The 15,844-nt window shown below is 42.4% G+C and overlaps 1 protein-coding gene across 10 annotated transcripts in view; it reads right to left on the reverse strand.

Moving 5' to 3' along the window:
- LOC127595509 (nck-associated protein 5-like) overlaps positions 1-15,844 on the reverse strand; it is an 81,741-nt gene that overhangs the window by 6,327 nt on the left and 59,570 nt on the right. For 9 of the 10 annotated variants that reach the window (XM_052057063.1, XM_052057067.1, XM_052057069.1 and 6 more), the window contains 8 exons: positions 14,902-14,970; positions 11,982-12,020; positions 11,783-11,902; positions 7,035-7,139; positions 6,183-6,371; positions 2,602-6,104; positions 2,153-2,258; positions 1,466-1,553 (listed from right to left, as the gene is read on the reverse strand). In XM_052057063.1, the coding sequence (XP_051913023.1) occupies positions 1,466-1,553; positions 2,153-2,258; positions 2,602-6,104; positions 6,183-6,371; positions 7,035-7,139; positions 11,783-11,902; positions 11,982-12,020; positions 14,902-14,970 (4,219 nt within the window). The remainder of the gene's footprint in view (positions 1-1,465; positions 1,554-2,152; positions 2,259-2,601; positions 6,105-6,182; positions 6,372-7,034; positions 7,140-11,782; positions 11,903-11,981; positions 12,021-14,901; positions 14,971-15,844) is intronic. The other variant, XM_052057064.1, reaches the window with a different exon arrangement.

The following is a 15,844-nucleotide window of genomic DNA, read 5'->3' on the forward strand; positions in this document are numbered from 1 at the left end:
TCTGGTCTAGTTTATCTTCAAGCTTTTCAATAGGGCTCACCAGCCTTCATTTGAGACCAAGCTATTCCAAACATTCCTCTCTGGACTTTAATTTTCCCATTGGGACAGAAAAGGTCTTTCTCCAATACAGTATACAGTAATATCTTATGAAGATGAAGAATTGAGATTGAGGGGAAACTAAATGGTCAGATCAACACCAACTAATTGAGCAAGGTCTGTCCCAAAACTTTAATCCAAAGAGACTGAAAGTTGTTTGTACAAAATGTGTGCCATTTGAAAAATTCAAAACAAACACATTGCTCAAGTTGTTTTGTGTTCACATTATGCATTTGACATCTACACCCATGAGCAGCAACTGCGAAAATCATTTGACGTAAATATGCACTGCTGAACAGCTTGTTGTTTGACGCACTTGAGAACATTTGCTACACCGCATCAAGAATCTGAACAAATAACGCAGTGGCCGTGAGTGCATGTTTGGGAGATTGTGAAGGGCTCCTTACATGTCGGAGGGAAAGCACAGAGAGGAGGCAGCCATAGATTACGAAGTCGTATAATCTAATGCTAGGCTTGACGGTTCAAAATGCCCTCCATAAGCAAACTATAACAAGTTCCACAGTAATTCTAGCCTGAGGCAACAGCGACTGGATGTAATGTAGTTTTTCATGAGCTGCAATCACGTCCAGGCTGCATGCTTGGAGGCAAGAAAGCTGGTGTGATGATAGCTTCACTGTCTGATGGTTAGCCTCTATTTGTTTTGAAGTATTTATTGTTTTTGTGCTATGGACCATAAAAACGTTTTTTTTAATTGCTCAGGCAGCGTAAATCAAAACATACAGAGAGCTTCTAAGATTGTTAATTGTATTTTGATGTTTTAAAGCGGAGCTCATTTTAGACAGAACATATTTCTGTTGTTTTCTTTAGAATTTAACTTTCAGATTTGCTCCTGCTTGTCATATTAGTTTTACCTGGGAGTTTTTAGCTCGACCCCCTTTCTTGGCCTTCACTCACCCACCTCTCAATTGGTCATCATCTCTGTATAGTTTTGCATTACCTCAGCCATGCATTTAATTTATATTAATAAGTGCTAGAGAGCAGAATGATGGTGAAACTGAGCTTTGTCTGACTGGAGACAGTTTACATTCTCTCCATCATCGGTGCAACTTCAAAAGTGTTGCTTTAATAAACTTGCCCCCCCTACCCCACCCCCCAAAAAAGCCATAAAAACACAGACGCCACTCAGTCATTATGACCTTTAAAGCCGGATGCCTGAGTTACAAACTTGCTGTAAATCCCATCTGGTGAACATGAGTATCTATCACATTGCAATAATTACAACCATCATGCCATCCAAGTTAATGCATTCAGTTTGTTCCCCACTTCAATGGCGGGGAAGGCATTGCCACGTGTCACCTGGCTTGATATCGGTCTGAAACACTGTCGTGGCAGAAACATGAACACTTACCCATCATGTGGTCTTGACCCGTAGGATCTGCCATGCCTCCCTCTTTGTTGTCACCCCTTAAGTTGAGCTTCTGACTCATTAAGAGGGTCTGTGAAGTCCAAATTACAATGTGACCTCAGTATGCAATTCCTAGATGCGCGTTTCATTGTCAACATTGTAAAGTGGGACGATTAGAGTAGTCAATTATATGGTAACTATAATTGAGTTATTCAAGTGTGAGGTGAAAAAAAAAGAATCACAGAGGTCATAAACTGTCTGTCTTTTGTGCTGTTTTGTGGGGAGAAGATGGATGGATGGAAGGCTTAGGGAATGGTATCAAATGGCCCTTTGTCAAATTGAGTGCTTCTGATAAGGAGACTCCTCAGCGCTATCGAAAGCCCACATCAGGATTAAATTTCCGAAGTTATTCTGCGGGGCTCTTTTTTGACTGCACTTACTCCCCTCTGTTAAATGTCCTTTTTGATTGCTTTTAAAGCTCTACAGAACTCCCCATCAATGTTTCATATTTTAACTCACTTATAATCAATCCAAACTGATATTACTAAATTCCTCATTTTCATTTACAAAGTGGTGTAGCAGAAAGCAAAGTAATATTTAAGCTTCATGTGTGCCCTGAAACCTGAATTTGAGAGAGATACAAGACAATAAAATGATTACTCATCCAAACAAAGCAAAATGTCCATTTACAGCAGCATCGGGACAGATCTGCATGTCTCCTTTCATCTCAGAACGCTTCTTGGGTGTGGCGATCCCTGTCGGCGATGTACTGACTAAGTTGCCTTTTCCAGCAGTCCTGTGACGACACAATATTTGATCTCCATTTAAAAATGTGTTTCAGGCTGCTTGAAATGTTCTCTCTTGTGTGAAGACAAAATGCCAGCACCTCAGAAGTTGTGAAAAAACAGATCATTGGTGTGAAGCGTTACAGTGTGACTATGCAACAATTGTCACGGAGTCAGAACTGGAACAGGCGGCTGTGTTTGAGATTAGTTATTGTATCCCACATTCACAGCACACAAAGTAGCTTATGTTTTCACTTCACTCAATTGAGAGACAACTTAAGATAGCTACAGTGACAGGAAGTAAACAGTCATCAATTAAGGGTAATTAATTTGTAATTGTCTTGATTTACGCACCTGCAAAAGAGCTCTTTCACAAACTGGTCCTTGCCAATGAATGCTGTGGTGCACTGGATCTGACTGGCAATCTGGCCCATTTGATTGTTGCAGTGGTCCATGATGGAGCTCAGCTTGTTGCTCGTCTCAGATTGATTCTGCGCCTCCAGACTGTCATTTTTCTTCCTCTCCTTCTTCTTGTCCAACTTTGTGACTTTGCCTCCGAGCACCGATCCAATCTTCATCTCTTTCTTCTCCTCTTTTCCTTTGGGTACATCTGCTTTCTTTCCAGTCAGAGCTGGAAGTTTGCTCTTCCGGAAGCCAAACCAGTTTGCCAGTGAGGGGCCAGTCTTTTGTTTAGCCTCACTCGCAGCGACCTTTTCTTGTTCTTGACATTTTTGCAGATTCTCTTCGATTCCCATCATGACCTTCTCTTCAATAGTGCAGGCTGATGGGCTGACTTTTTTGTCCTCTATGTCTGCGGGTTTGTTCGGGGAGTCTGTCTGGGTTTTTACTCCTGAATTAAATTCGTCCTCATTAGGGGTGGATGCTTTTCCTCCTGTTACATTTTCTGAACCACAAGGACAGGAGGCTGGAGGTTGAACATGCGAGGCGAGTTTTGCAGGCCGACAGATGTTATTTATTCTATTTTTTTCACTGATAGGCAAACCGCACGTCTCCCTGTAAGAGGGCGACGTGACTGTCTGCCCCTTCACTGTGCCTTGAGATTCATCACCTTTGGATATTAACTTAGAGGTTCTCTCAGTTGGAACATTTTGGTTGTTGGGTGTTGCCCTGGGAGAATAGATTGGACTCTCGGCCAACCCAACGCTGGGTACTTCCAAGGAAGTTTGTCTGGACAAAGAGTTCCCCCTCTCTGTTGAGTTGGTGATGATCTGAGTTCTGACTTTCCCTGTCACCTCCAGAACATTGATGTTGGGTTTCTCAATGTAGTTGGTACTGAAGCTCTGGCTCCGAGCTTTGGCCCCGTTCATTCCCAAGGCTGGCTTTAGGTGGGATTTGGTGGTAATGGATACGGATCGAGAGAAAAGTTGACTGCTCCTTTTCCCTTTATCGCAGACATCCCCCTCCCCCGGTGTCAAAACAGGACTTAACTCCTCTTCCAGTAACCTACAGTGAGCCACACCTTTCACCTCTGTAACAGACATCTTGGTGGGTGGATCAATACTGTATACAGGCTGCCAGCTGTCACACTTGCCGGAGGTGTTTGAAGTCACTGTCTCCTTGGAAACTAAGTTGATATGATCTTTCTCTTGCTTGTCTGGCAAAGTGGGACTATTTTTATGACTTGGGGGAGATTTTAAAAATGCTTTGAATCCCATCGAGATGCGAGTCTTTTGACTCTTCTCTGATGAGTTAGGGGAGATCACGACTGAGCTTGGCGGGCTGACAAAATTTTTAAAGTTTTCAGTTTTCACCGTTGGTGCCCCCTGAAGTGAAACTGGTAAACTAACTGAGGGCTTCTGCACAGACTCATGGTCATATTCATGGGTGGACCCTCCCTTATTTTCAAATGAGCTGTGAAGTGAGGACTCTCTGATGGCATTATAGGGAGGGGGGACATTCTTTGAGCTTTTAGGTGCATTTTCATTATCCAGGTCAAAGCCTGAGTTGGTGGAGGGGAGGTAGTCTTTTGAGGTGTTTCGCCTTGAAGTGCCTAAAATAGGTGTTATGCCAGAGGACCTTTGAAGGTGCTGACTGGTTTTGTCAACCAGTTTCTGAGGTGCAAGTGCAGTCCCATAGCCGGCATCCATGTCGATGTCTTTTTCTTTAATAGGTAGTGTAGCTTGCATATTTGGTTGGACAGAGGTGTAGTAACTTGGGGGAGGGCCCCTCACAGTGGTTGTTGTGGATGGCTGAGCTACTGTTTTGTGTGCTTGAGGTGACCCTTCATAATTTGGTTTGATCAGTAAGGAGGTGGTGCGACCAGGGGCAGGGGGTGGAGAAGGGGACCTGAGCTTGTTTTTCATACTTTCACAGTGTTTGTCTCTGGTTGGCTGTTCAGAATTGTTACCATACTCTAAGTGTCTCTTTGAGAGTTGAGGGGAACTAGGGGAAGAGCCTTTACTCCATTCAGACCTATTAGGAAGCTTGGAGTTTACCACCTTTGAGCTCGGGGTGCTCTTGATGAATCTGGGCATTTTAGTTACTGGGGGTGGGGGTGTTTTCTCCTGACTAGGAGTTCCTGAGTTTCCACTGTTTGGCTCAGTGGTAGTACCCTTTGACAATCTGATCGGAGATGCAGAAGGTTTATTACAACCTCGTAGTTTTGAGCCACTAGACAGATGACTAGTAGAATCATTCAGCGGTGGGATTGAATGTCCTTTATTAGCTCGGCTGCCAGGTGGTTTGATTAGCTTCTTCTGTGGCGTAAGCTGCATTGACAACCGATTAGCATTGCACCCCCTACTATTGTTTGTTTTGCTGGTCCTGAGCTGATATTCCGATGGCTTCTCTGGACAATCCAGGACTGTGTAATTTCCTGTAGGTATAGATTTCTGCCTTGCTGGCCTCTCTTGAGGGTCTAATTCATTGCATGTAGCCTCTACTTTGCTAGCTGGTATCCCAACTGTGGGATCAGAACCTTTGGTAAGCTTCTGAGGGCTTAATTCTAATGGCTCCCCTTGAGCATCAAATACTGCCAAGATGCTCTCCTCGGATAGATAATTATTTGCTCCTTGAGTTGCCTTGACAGGTTCAGGTCTCCCATCTGCAGACTGGATGCGTACTTGGTCCGTTTGCAAGCGCTGTGGCATGAAAGCATTCAGTGATATCCTCTCTGCTTGCTCTTTTTGTTGGGTTAAGGGCACCTGCAAATCCCTAGAATCACATTTGAGTTCTTCTGGATCGTCCATATCCGAGAAGCAGTTGGAGCCTTCTGGATCTGAAGGGGTAACATGCAGCACAGACACTCTCTTGAATGCTGATGGCCGTCCACTCTCAGTGAGACAACTGCCGATGAAACTCGGGAGTTTCTCAGGATGCTCTTTTGAGTCAAATTCAATGGGGGGCTGTGCCACCACAAGGCCTGAGCTATTGTCATCCACACCACCACTGTCTTGTATCCCCTCCCAGCTACACAGTGTATCAGAGATGCTGTGTGAGAGCCTCTTGCCGTAGAACAAGCTGTCCTTGTCGGGGATGTCAGCTGCATGGCGAGATTGCAAAAGCTCATCATCTGCATCATCAGAATCATCCAAAAACTTTTTCCCGACAAGAACTGGTGCTCTGCCAACATGGGTGGGCTTAGACACACCTTTACTGCTACTCTTGATACCAAGTGAGTAAATGCCCTCGTTGGAATTCATACAGTCTTTGTAGCCTGACTTGGAGACCTTGGATGAAGACGAGGACCTGTGCTTCCTCCTCTGCAATTTTCTCAGCCCCTCTAATATGTTGGTCTCCTTGCGCCGAGTGGGCATCTGTTCCTCCAGTGAGGCACTGATGTTACTTGGGGCAGACGAACCCAAATTTAGCCTCTTTTCCCAGGTGAGAGATGAATGCTGAGAGTGAGTCAAACAAAAGAAGATTAAAATACTCTTCAAACACGCCTTTGGATATATGAAGAAAATTATTCTTACCACTTTCCCACAGGAGCGGCCGTCGTTCCAGGTGTAGGAGCCGCTAGAGAGTTCGCTGCATGCGCTTGACAGGGACAGTTCACTGCTGCTACAGCTGCTGCGTGGGTACACTGGCATAGGCGCTGTCAGACTCAGCTGGCTCAGACACTTGGTGATGGGCAAACCTGACATTCCAATAAACTGTATCTCCTGTGAAATATTCAAATGAAGACATAAGATTGTGAGATTTTGAAAAATGAACAAACAGCTTTGCTAGACAAAAAGATTGTTGTTGTTGCTCTGAAAAAGATAATAAAGAAAATTGGCCTGTCTTATCAATGTATAGTTATTAACAGAGGGCACATGCTGTTAGTAACAAGTGGGTCAGGCATATTTATTAGAGGATTTTGCGGTGTCGGTATATCTGATGGTTTTCACCATAGAACATCTGGGAGACCACCGCAAGCATCAAATGAGCTCAACCCAACTCAATAGTATTCATAAACCATTTTAAAAGCATGGAATTCAGCATGTTTAGGTAACATGAGGAAAATGACCCGTTATGGGGCAATGTTATTGCTTAGGCAACTCAGATTCTCGCCTGACTGCATAATATATAAGGTGACCAATGCAGAACATTGTCCCATAAAGTAATTTTTAATGACAACCATCTCGATCGATGACTTTCCGGTAACACGACAAGTACGTATTCTTCTTAGTTAACTGATATCACCAGCCATTTCTGGGTAGGGGTCAGGCTTTTAGAGAGTAAGGTCTGTATTTTAATATCATGTAATGATTTCTTCCGTAGATTCAGGACACAGTTGCAACACCAGCACCACAAAGAGAAAAGCTGTTGGCCATTAAGCTTACAGTTAAAGGAGAATCTGTGTTCCTGGACAGTAAGAAAGCCTTGCTTTTCTCTGGCTCCTGGAGCAAGTCAGCCGCCGACAGATCAATGATCCGTGACTGGAGTTTCTGGAATGCAAAAGGTGCAAACACTTGACATCTGGGATCCCGGGGAATTAAAAGGAGTCTTGCTGTGAATTTGTGCAGCACACAGCACAAAATGGAGGTTTAAATTGAATGAGTTCAAAGTCATCATGCAGAATGTTGACACTATTTCTTGAAAAAGGTCCTTCAGATCCTCTCTAATGGTTCCATGCGCAGGCTGGATTCCAACTCACAGACATTTACATCATCAGTTGGAATAAAACATAAGTGAACAAGAAATAATTGCATCAGGGAATAAGGGACCCCCTTTTAATATTTCCCCCCAATTCATTTGCTTGAATGGGAAGAAGACAAAACCAAATACAGCTCCACATATTAATCTTACAGTTTAATTAGCTTGCCTTTCTTGCGAGCAAATTAACTTTATTTGAATTTTCTACCATTGAGCGCAGTATATGTTTGTATGTGCATACTATAGAAACAATGTCAATAAATGGCAAGGCTTCATCAACCAGCTGTGACTGCAATACAAAAAATAAAAACAAAAACATGAAACAAAACAAAAAAAAGTGTATTTACTTATGCCACGAATATTTTTGAACTGAAACCCTAATGAGACACCAGTTGTTTCTCATGAGGAAAGCTGACTAACTGCCTGCGGCCAAAGCAGAAAGCATTTCTCAAACTAGAGATCTCAGTTACAGTACTGCAGTTGCTTATCCTTTTAATGCCATTTGTGTGGTTTCCATTTCTTAAATGTGTGTGTGTGTGTTTGTGTGTGTGTGTGTGTGATATAATTTAGCCAACTTTCATTTTTTTAAAAAAGGTTTAATATCAATGTCAAAGTGATGCAGCCTTCCTGGGACATGAGATGGGAGTGGCTGAAGTGTCACAGGGGTCCATATCTTATCGTAAAGTATAGAATTTCACCTCCTCAGCATCCTCATCAAGCATTCAGTCAATAGTGTCGCTGGGTCAAGGAGGGAGGAGGCTTGTACTCGGCCAAAATGTCGAATGGATGGCAGGTCTGCATGGATGGCAGGTCTGCATGGATTTCTTTTTTCGTTGTAGGGTTCAAGGCCATAACCAAAGTTGTATACACGGCGAAACATTTGCAATCCTGCACTTAAAAAAAAAAGTAGATACTGTACATACATTGCCAATAACTAGCAGTTGATGCGTGTTCTAAGATCGAGACAATAAATGTTTGGAGAAAAAGAAAAACACCCACTCAACACAAAACGCTCACCTGTATGACTCAAATGCCTTTATGAGCGAGATAAATAAAAAAAGAAAAACTCATGACACTATAGTGCATCCGCATATGTGGTCCTATTCCTTTGCTATTCAAGCTTTCTTTGTGGCAGTGGCAAGCAGCAGATGCCGAAAGCGCAAGGGCAGCGAGGAGGTCACGCTCTGTCCTTGAAGTTGAAGCCCCGAAATAGTGCAGCGTTTATCCCAAGTAGTGGGACACTTAATTGCCAATTGCCTGCCATATTTGATAAGCAGCATTTCTAACTGAGCGCAATCTTTTTCCAAAGCCCTGGTCATATGTTTGTGGCCGTGCGGCACAAATATGCAATCTAAAGCAGAGACGATGAAGGTGCACGGATGGTGACGGGCGCCATCAAATTCAGGATGATGTTTTATCAGGGAAGCTCAAGAAGCCCATGGGGAACAAGAGAACATTTTAATTACTGATAAGGAAAAGCTTCAGACCCGGACTGCAAAATACAGTAGCACACAATTAAATCTCTGACCACTTGAAGCTACTAAGTTATTTTGACTCAATAACAACAATCGGGAAGTGCTACAATTTAGATTCATTTATGACCTTCATCTTCATTACAATCCTCAACTCTACAAGTACAACTTATAGGATGGACTTATTCGATTGAGCAGTTCGTCTCATCTATTATTATAGGAAGAAGATGACCATTCAATTCAAGTCAACTATATTTATACAGCACCTATTCAGAAGAAAATGTGTCTCATGGTGCTTCACATACAGTGCTCTGAAAAAAATATTTGCCCCTTTCTTGATTTTTGTGTTATTTGTATATTCATCAACACAGTATATTCATCAAAAGGTTTCAGGTCATCGAACTAATCTTTTTATTAATATCATACAGAGACAACCCAAGAAAATAAAAAAAAAATCAGTTTCTAAATGACAATTTAATTTATTAAGGCACAAAAAAAGAAAAAAATCAAAACCTACCTATCTGCGTGAAAAAGTAATTGAACCTACTAATGGGTTGTGCCACCCTTGGCAGCAATAACTGAAATAATTTTGCGATAATTGGTGATGAGTTGTTCACATCGCTGTAGAGGAATTTTGGCCCACTCTTCTTCAGAGAATTGCTTCTACTATGCCATATTGGAGGGTTTTCAAGCATGAACTACCCGTTTAAGGTCACGCCACAGAATCTCAATTGGATTTTTTACAGGTCCAGACTGTAACTTTTAACCTTTCTTTTTTTTTAAAGCCATTCAGAGGTGGACTTGCTGGTGTGTTTCGGATTGTTGTCCTGCTGCATGATCAAAGAGTTCTTGCGTTTGAGGGTGCAAACTGATTGTTGAACATTCTACTTGAGGATTTTATGGTAGACAGCAGAATTCATCATGGTAAATGAAATCATCTTTTAGAAAGTGCATTTTCTATTTCCTTGGGTAGCCTCTGTGCAATATTAAAATTGGCTTGATGAACTGAAAACTTTATGTGTGATGTATATATGCGAAGAACACAGAATTCAGGAAGGGGCAAATACTCTTTAACAGGTCTGTATGCAACATGTCGACAACCACACTTCTCACACTTTAAGAAATCAACATCTCTCTGAAAAAAATAGCGCATTTTGGTTGCACATGATTAAAATGGATTTAGCACACGTTTATTTTGAGGGAAAATGTGGGAAAATGACATTGATTAACAACATTTTAATCATGTGCAACCGATGTACATGTTCAAATTAAGTAAATCCAAAGGATCTTTTTTTCTAGTGCTGTGCCTCATGAAAAAGGGAGAGAGAGAGGGGGAGGGGGCTTAAGGATAAGGAATCAGTGTGCATAAAAAGTATAATGCTGATTTTTAGTAATAAGGTTTTACTAGATTCATTGTTTGATTATAGTCAAAGTGAAAGTGTAGACATTTTAAGTTGTGGAAGCACTTTGGGGGAGGGGGATTAGCGGGACAGAGGGGTGATTCTAGAAAGCACAGGCATTTACTTTTGCTGGGGAATGAGAGTGAGGGCTCTCCACAATGTCATTCTTAATGATTGATACAGGTTTTCAATGATTTATATTTTTCTCACAATAGGAACTCCGAAATAATTAGCAATGTATCTGCAATTCTGTATCTTTTTTCTAATTGTGCAAGTCAGTTTCTCCTTCCATGTAAACATCTTCATAATTTGTTTCGTTTAAAGTGTTGTTGCTGAACAAGAACCAAAAAAAAGACGTTATGCCTGATCGTTTCCTAGTCATGTTGAGACAGCATGCAAAACTTTAGTTTTTTTGGACATATTTTTTCTTTAATTGAGATGAAGCGCAAATAAAATGCACACTGTCACACGCTTTATAATTTTTTTCTCTTTTTTCTTTTTTTCAAATAACATGGTGTGAATGCTGGAATCTGAGTACCTACCCAATTAAAAGCCGGGAGCTATTTTAGTTTCTTGACTTAGCCCATGGGGAACAAAAATGCATTTTGACATAAGTTCGAATGGATGTCAGCGTAGACAAATATAGATGTGGTCTTAGCATGGCAGAAGGGAGAGCTCATAATTGATGTACTGCCTATCCAGAAAAATGTTATTCCATGTGGTTCATTCTCATACCCAGTCATTTGCTGACGATGACAAAAAAAAAAAAATTGAAGACATAAAATCTATAATCTCACGACTGCTTTGTAGCTCAAGCAACTTGGAATGTGCGAAAATCACTGCAGCAATGAGCTCCAATTGCAGGTCAGCTCAGTGACCTCATTACTGTAGTATCCATTTGAAGCCTGTGACACCTTTCAGATTGACAACACACCCACTCCAATTTTGTTTCACTAAACTGTCTCTTTTGGTCTCCTCCTCTCTCCCTGTGGCAGTAGGACTCACTGATAGCTTCATTTTCAACTCACCGCTCTTCCCTTCTTATCTCCCCTGGCTCTCCCTTTATGCCCGTGCACCCTCTCTGTTCTATTTAGCTCATTTTTTTCAGCACTGACAGTCCTGTCCTTTTTTTTCTTAGCAGCCTGTTGTTTTCGTATTGACAGCATAGAGCCCTGTGGCCTGAGCGCTGACCTTCTGCACCTGCAATATTATACCATCACTAAAAACAGAAGGGTAGGTCTGTCTCATTTTTTTCTTTCAGTGTGGTGCTTTGCAGTAAAGTACTTGCTTTCATCTAGCCATGAAATGATCTGAGGCAATTTTCGGCCAATTTAAACCCACATTTCTTTAGAAGGCAGTGCAAAATGCAAAGTCATTTACTTCACAGCCTGAGTGAGAAACTTGACAATATGAAGATAAAACAATCAGCACTTTCCACCATTTTTCCCCCCATCAAATTCTCTCATTATCAGATGAGACCAATCGTGCTTTTAAGGAACAAATCAAGTGGAAAATAACTTCAGTTCAGAATAAGTACTTTGCTGTTCGGCTCACGCATCCTACCTGCAGGAGCAGCTCCGAGGTGGGCTTGATACGCTGCTGGAACAGAACCCCAAGTGCCCGATTCTGCTGTTCCAGGTCAAAAACTCGAGTGCGCAGCTTGAGACATTCTTCTCTCAGGTCCTAGAGGCAACAAAGAGCCAGAAGATGAAACAATACGAACGTGAACAATCAGCTTATGCTCGGGAAATAGGAGACAAACCTTCTGTGTGACAAGTGCCTGCACAACCTGATTGGCGACCTGGAAAGGACACAGACAAGACCGAGGTCAATCATAAATGGGGACATATTATGGAAAATGGACTTCTTACTTTTATACAAATTGTCTCCTTGGCACCTGCATTCATTAAGTGTGAACTGATGAAACCGAGTCAGTCTTTTTTGTGAGCTACCTACAGTCATTACACAATTGTGCCGGTGACCAAGCCTTGTGAATTTTGATGGACTGAGATGTAATAATGTGGTTAATTTACATAATACTGCCCCCACATGAAGTTAATGTGCCCATGACTTAAGCGCTATATAAATCAGCATGTATTGTATTGTATTGTATTGTATTGTATTGTATGACTTGGCAGGTAGGCTAGTTGAAGGTCTACCATTAGCCACTCACTATATGGAAACACTAGCGTGTCAAAGCCAAAAGGTAAGCAGAGCTGCAGTGTAAGCACAGATTAGCTTTAGCTCACAGCGCAATGAGCAGCACATAGTCAAATATTCGGGAAGGTTGACGACTTGGGCATGAAGGGGTATTTGTGTTTGCCGATGTGCATGTTTTTGCTGCAAGTATCACATGGATGAAACCCCAGGCTAATTGACAAGTGTTGGCGGTTTGGTGATGATGGGTAGCCTCCACGAGTGAAAATGCAAAGAATGCTGTTTCTTCATTATCATGGTTGGTCACTTTCCTTCTTTATTCAGACTCTGAGCTACTTGAGAACAAGTAGCAAATTGCCTAGTTGCAACACCTTGGCTACCCCTCCAGTAATAATAGTAACGAAAGCTGAATTCTGCATTGGCTCAGCAAGACAACTGTGTAAAAAAACTGAGAATTGAAGCCACTAAAAAACCGCATCCTTTTTGCATGATGCTAACCGGTAAAAATGGAGCAACCGGATCGCATCGAATCCACAAAGCATGTGAGATGCGTCATAAACCAAGATATCGAGCAGAAAACGTCTCGGTGCGCCGGAAGTATTTACGCATATTTAAACGAGGTAACATGCATATATTTTGCAGAGAAATTGCCCACCGCTATGCAAATGAGCCTCGTCTGATTCACTATGACGCCAGCGCTAATAGCCATATGCAGTGTTAGTGACGCAAATAACCCCTATAAAAAGCTGGTGTAAACTTGTGGAAGCCTCTTCTTTGAGGGGACGCATTACGACCCGCGACATCTGAGCAACGTGAGGCAACGCTCCACATAAAGTCATTCTGAATTACGTGTCGTCCTTAGTCATCAAGTCCAGTTTTACCTAACATTTACATTTATCCAGCCATTCATTTTCTGATCTGCTTATTCTCACAAGGGTCGCGGGGCGTTTTGGAGCCTATCCTGGCTGTCTTCGGGCAGTAGGCGAGTGACACCTTGAATTGGTTACCTGCCAATCGCATTTACATTTATGTCAACATGTTTTATAAACTATTGCCAAATATAACAAACACAAATTTATTACAACAGAGACAAATCTAAAAGTCTATCAATATGATGAATAAAAAAATAAAACTGATTTATGATTACTGTTAAATCTGATTAATTATAGTTATTCGTTTTTCCATGCCCTCATGTTGCTACGGTTTCATCTGGTGCTTGTGGGAATTTGAATTGTAATTGCTTTAAAAGCCTCAAGTTAAACTTCCGACCAGTGGGCCAGACTACTGTACCGTCAGACCAGAGCAGAGAGGTGTGAGTGGCCTAAGTGCTGTTTTGCCTGGCCGATGTCTTTACTCTGACCACAGTGTCAAGAGAGAAGCGGTTCGCATTACTGCTTATCGATCCCTCATTAAGTCCACGTTGGCTCCGGGGTATTCATATGTATTGACGAGGAAAGGTGAGAGTTAAAATGGTGAGATGATCCTCCGCGTCTGATTGTGCTCGACTATTGTTTGAGTACCCAATGTGTTTGCCCACATGCTCAACAAGCCCATGTAAACAATGATCTTCTTTAATCACCCACTTTCAACTCCAATCTCATCCACCCTCCAGCAGATGCTGATGCTGCCTCCTTGCATCCCCTCTCCTTCTTCGGACTATGCACTCCCACTCACAGTGATTCAGCAAGCTGCTCCACTGATATCCTTCCCTGTTGTGACTCCCTGAGCAGCACTCAGCTCAAAAACAACCGCAAGGCAAAGATAATTGTGGTGTATCAAAACCAACTAACAGCTTTACAGACGTTTTATTGAGCACAGACAGCATGTGAGTTGACCTCAGGTTGAAGCTGCCTAGTACAAAAGGGGTGACCTGACGACGCCTCAGGGGCCACTTGCAGCCATTTTTTAGTGGCCTGCAGCAAATACAAAAAAAAAATAACCTTTGACACGCTCTGCGGTGCACTTTTTTGTAAGGGTTGTGTGTTGGGGAGGGAGCGGGGTGGGGGGGGGGGGGGTAACCCAAATACTTCATTGATGTGACACCTTTAACGATTCAACTGGCATTACTATAAAGCTTTTCTATAGATTATACGTATATATACAGTAAGATTAATATATATACAGTATAATGGTGAATAACGATAATTTTGTTTCGGAAGAAGTAATGGTTGACGTCACTTTCTGCCCTTTATCAAGGTCAGATCAATCAATGGCTGGTTATTACAGATTTTGTTTTGTTTCTGAATGTGGCGATGGGATTCGGCTGCTTCTCAGTGCAGGGGAGGCTCAATTCTTGTGGGAGCCCACCCAAAAATCCTGACTTAAACTACAGTATTTGCCTTATCATCTTGAACAGAAAGCTGTGATGCAGCAGTTGTTCAAAATATGATGGTTGTATTTTAGCGTGTTCAATAAATTCAAAGTGGCTTTTGCATCATTCGGTTTTTCAGTATGCGCCCCTCGTGGGAACAACTTTGGACTCTCCTGTCGTAGAACATGAGCTGGGTGAGGAAATGACCACTCACCTCATCCAGACAGCGTTCGTACTGCTCCCTCTGGCTTTCGTTCTCCAACGCCAAGACGGAGTTCCTCTCCTGGAGAGAGCACGTTCTGTTCAGACGGTGCTTTCATAGTCGGCATTGTCAATGTGATGCAACAACAACGACAGTGAAGGAGGCGGATATGACGGTCATGTTTGGCTTTAGAAAGGTCAACAGAGCGTCAGCACGGCCAATAAAATCCTCCAAGGTACCAGACAGGAAAAGGTCAAGGGGATGCAAGTCATGATGCTGAACTTTGGGGTCCAGATCTAATAGGAATATCTCCCCTCACTTGCGGAGGGTCCAGTCACAGCACTATTGATCTCTGGGAGTTTCCAATTTGTCAGAGGCCGGCATCGTATTAGAAGCTGTCAGGCAGCCTGGCGCCACTCACTCTCTGCCCTTTCGGAGGAACTCGCCATTCCTCCTAGGAACGTGTGAGACGTAATTATAGCCCCCAACATGGGGGAAGAAGCTAAATTAAATCCCCAAAGCTTAAGAGAAGAATGCAAATGTAATGAGGAACAAGTGATTCCCTCAAGGAATGCTTCAACCCCCACTTCTTCAAGCAAGTCTTGGAGGCAAGGTGGAGAGAAATGCGGCACATTATCATGGTAACTGTATTAAGTCATTCTTTCAGCCATATCACTCACTCTAAATAACATACTTCACTGAAATTGTTTCTTGCTCAAGACATTGATCATAAAGTAGGATGACTGTACAATGTTTGCTTTGCTTTTCAACATTTCTGTGTACCTAATAAAGTCACTGGTAAGCATACTGGCACCTGTTGCTTGGCATATGCAAGCTTTGTAACACACTATCATCACAATCTCAGCATCCCCTTATGCACGTGTAGTATGTAATATTCATGTACTGACACCCAGGTGCTCTTCTTCTGTACAGTGTATGTGTGTGTATGTATGTA

The sequence above is a fragment of the Hippocampus zosterae genome, chromosome 2 (genome assembly GCF_025434085.1).
Source record: "Hippocampus zosterae strain Florida chromosome 2, ASM2543408v3, whole genome shotgun sequence".
In the NCBI taxonomy this organism is placed as follows: Eukaryota; Metazoa; Chordata; class Actinopteri; order Syngnathiformes; family Syngnathidae; genus Hippocampus; species Hippocampus zosterae.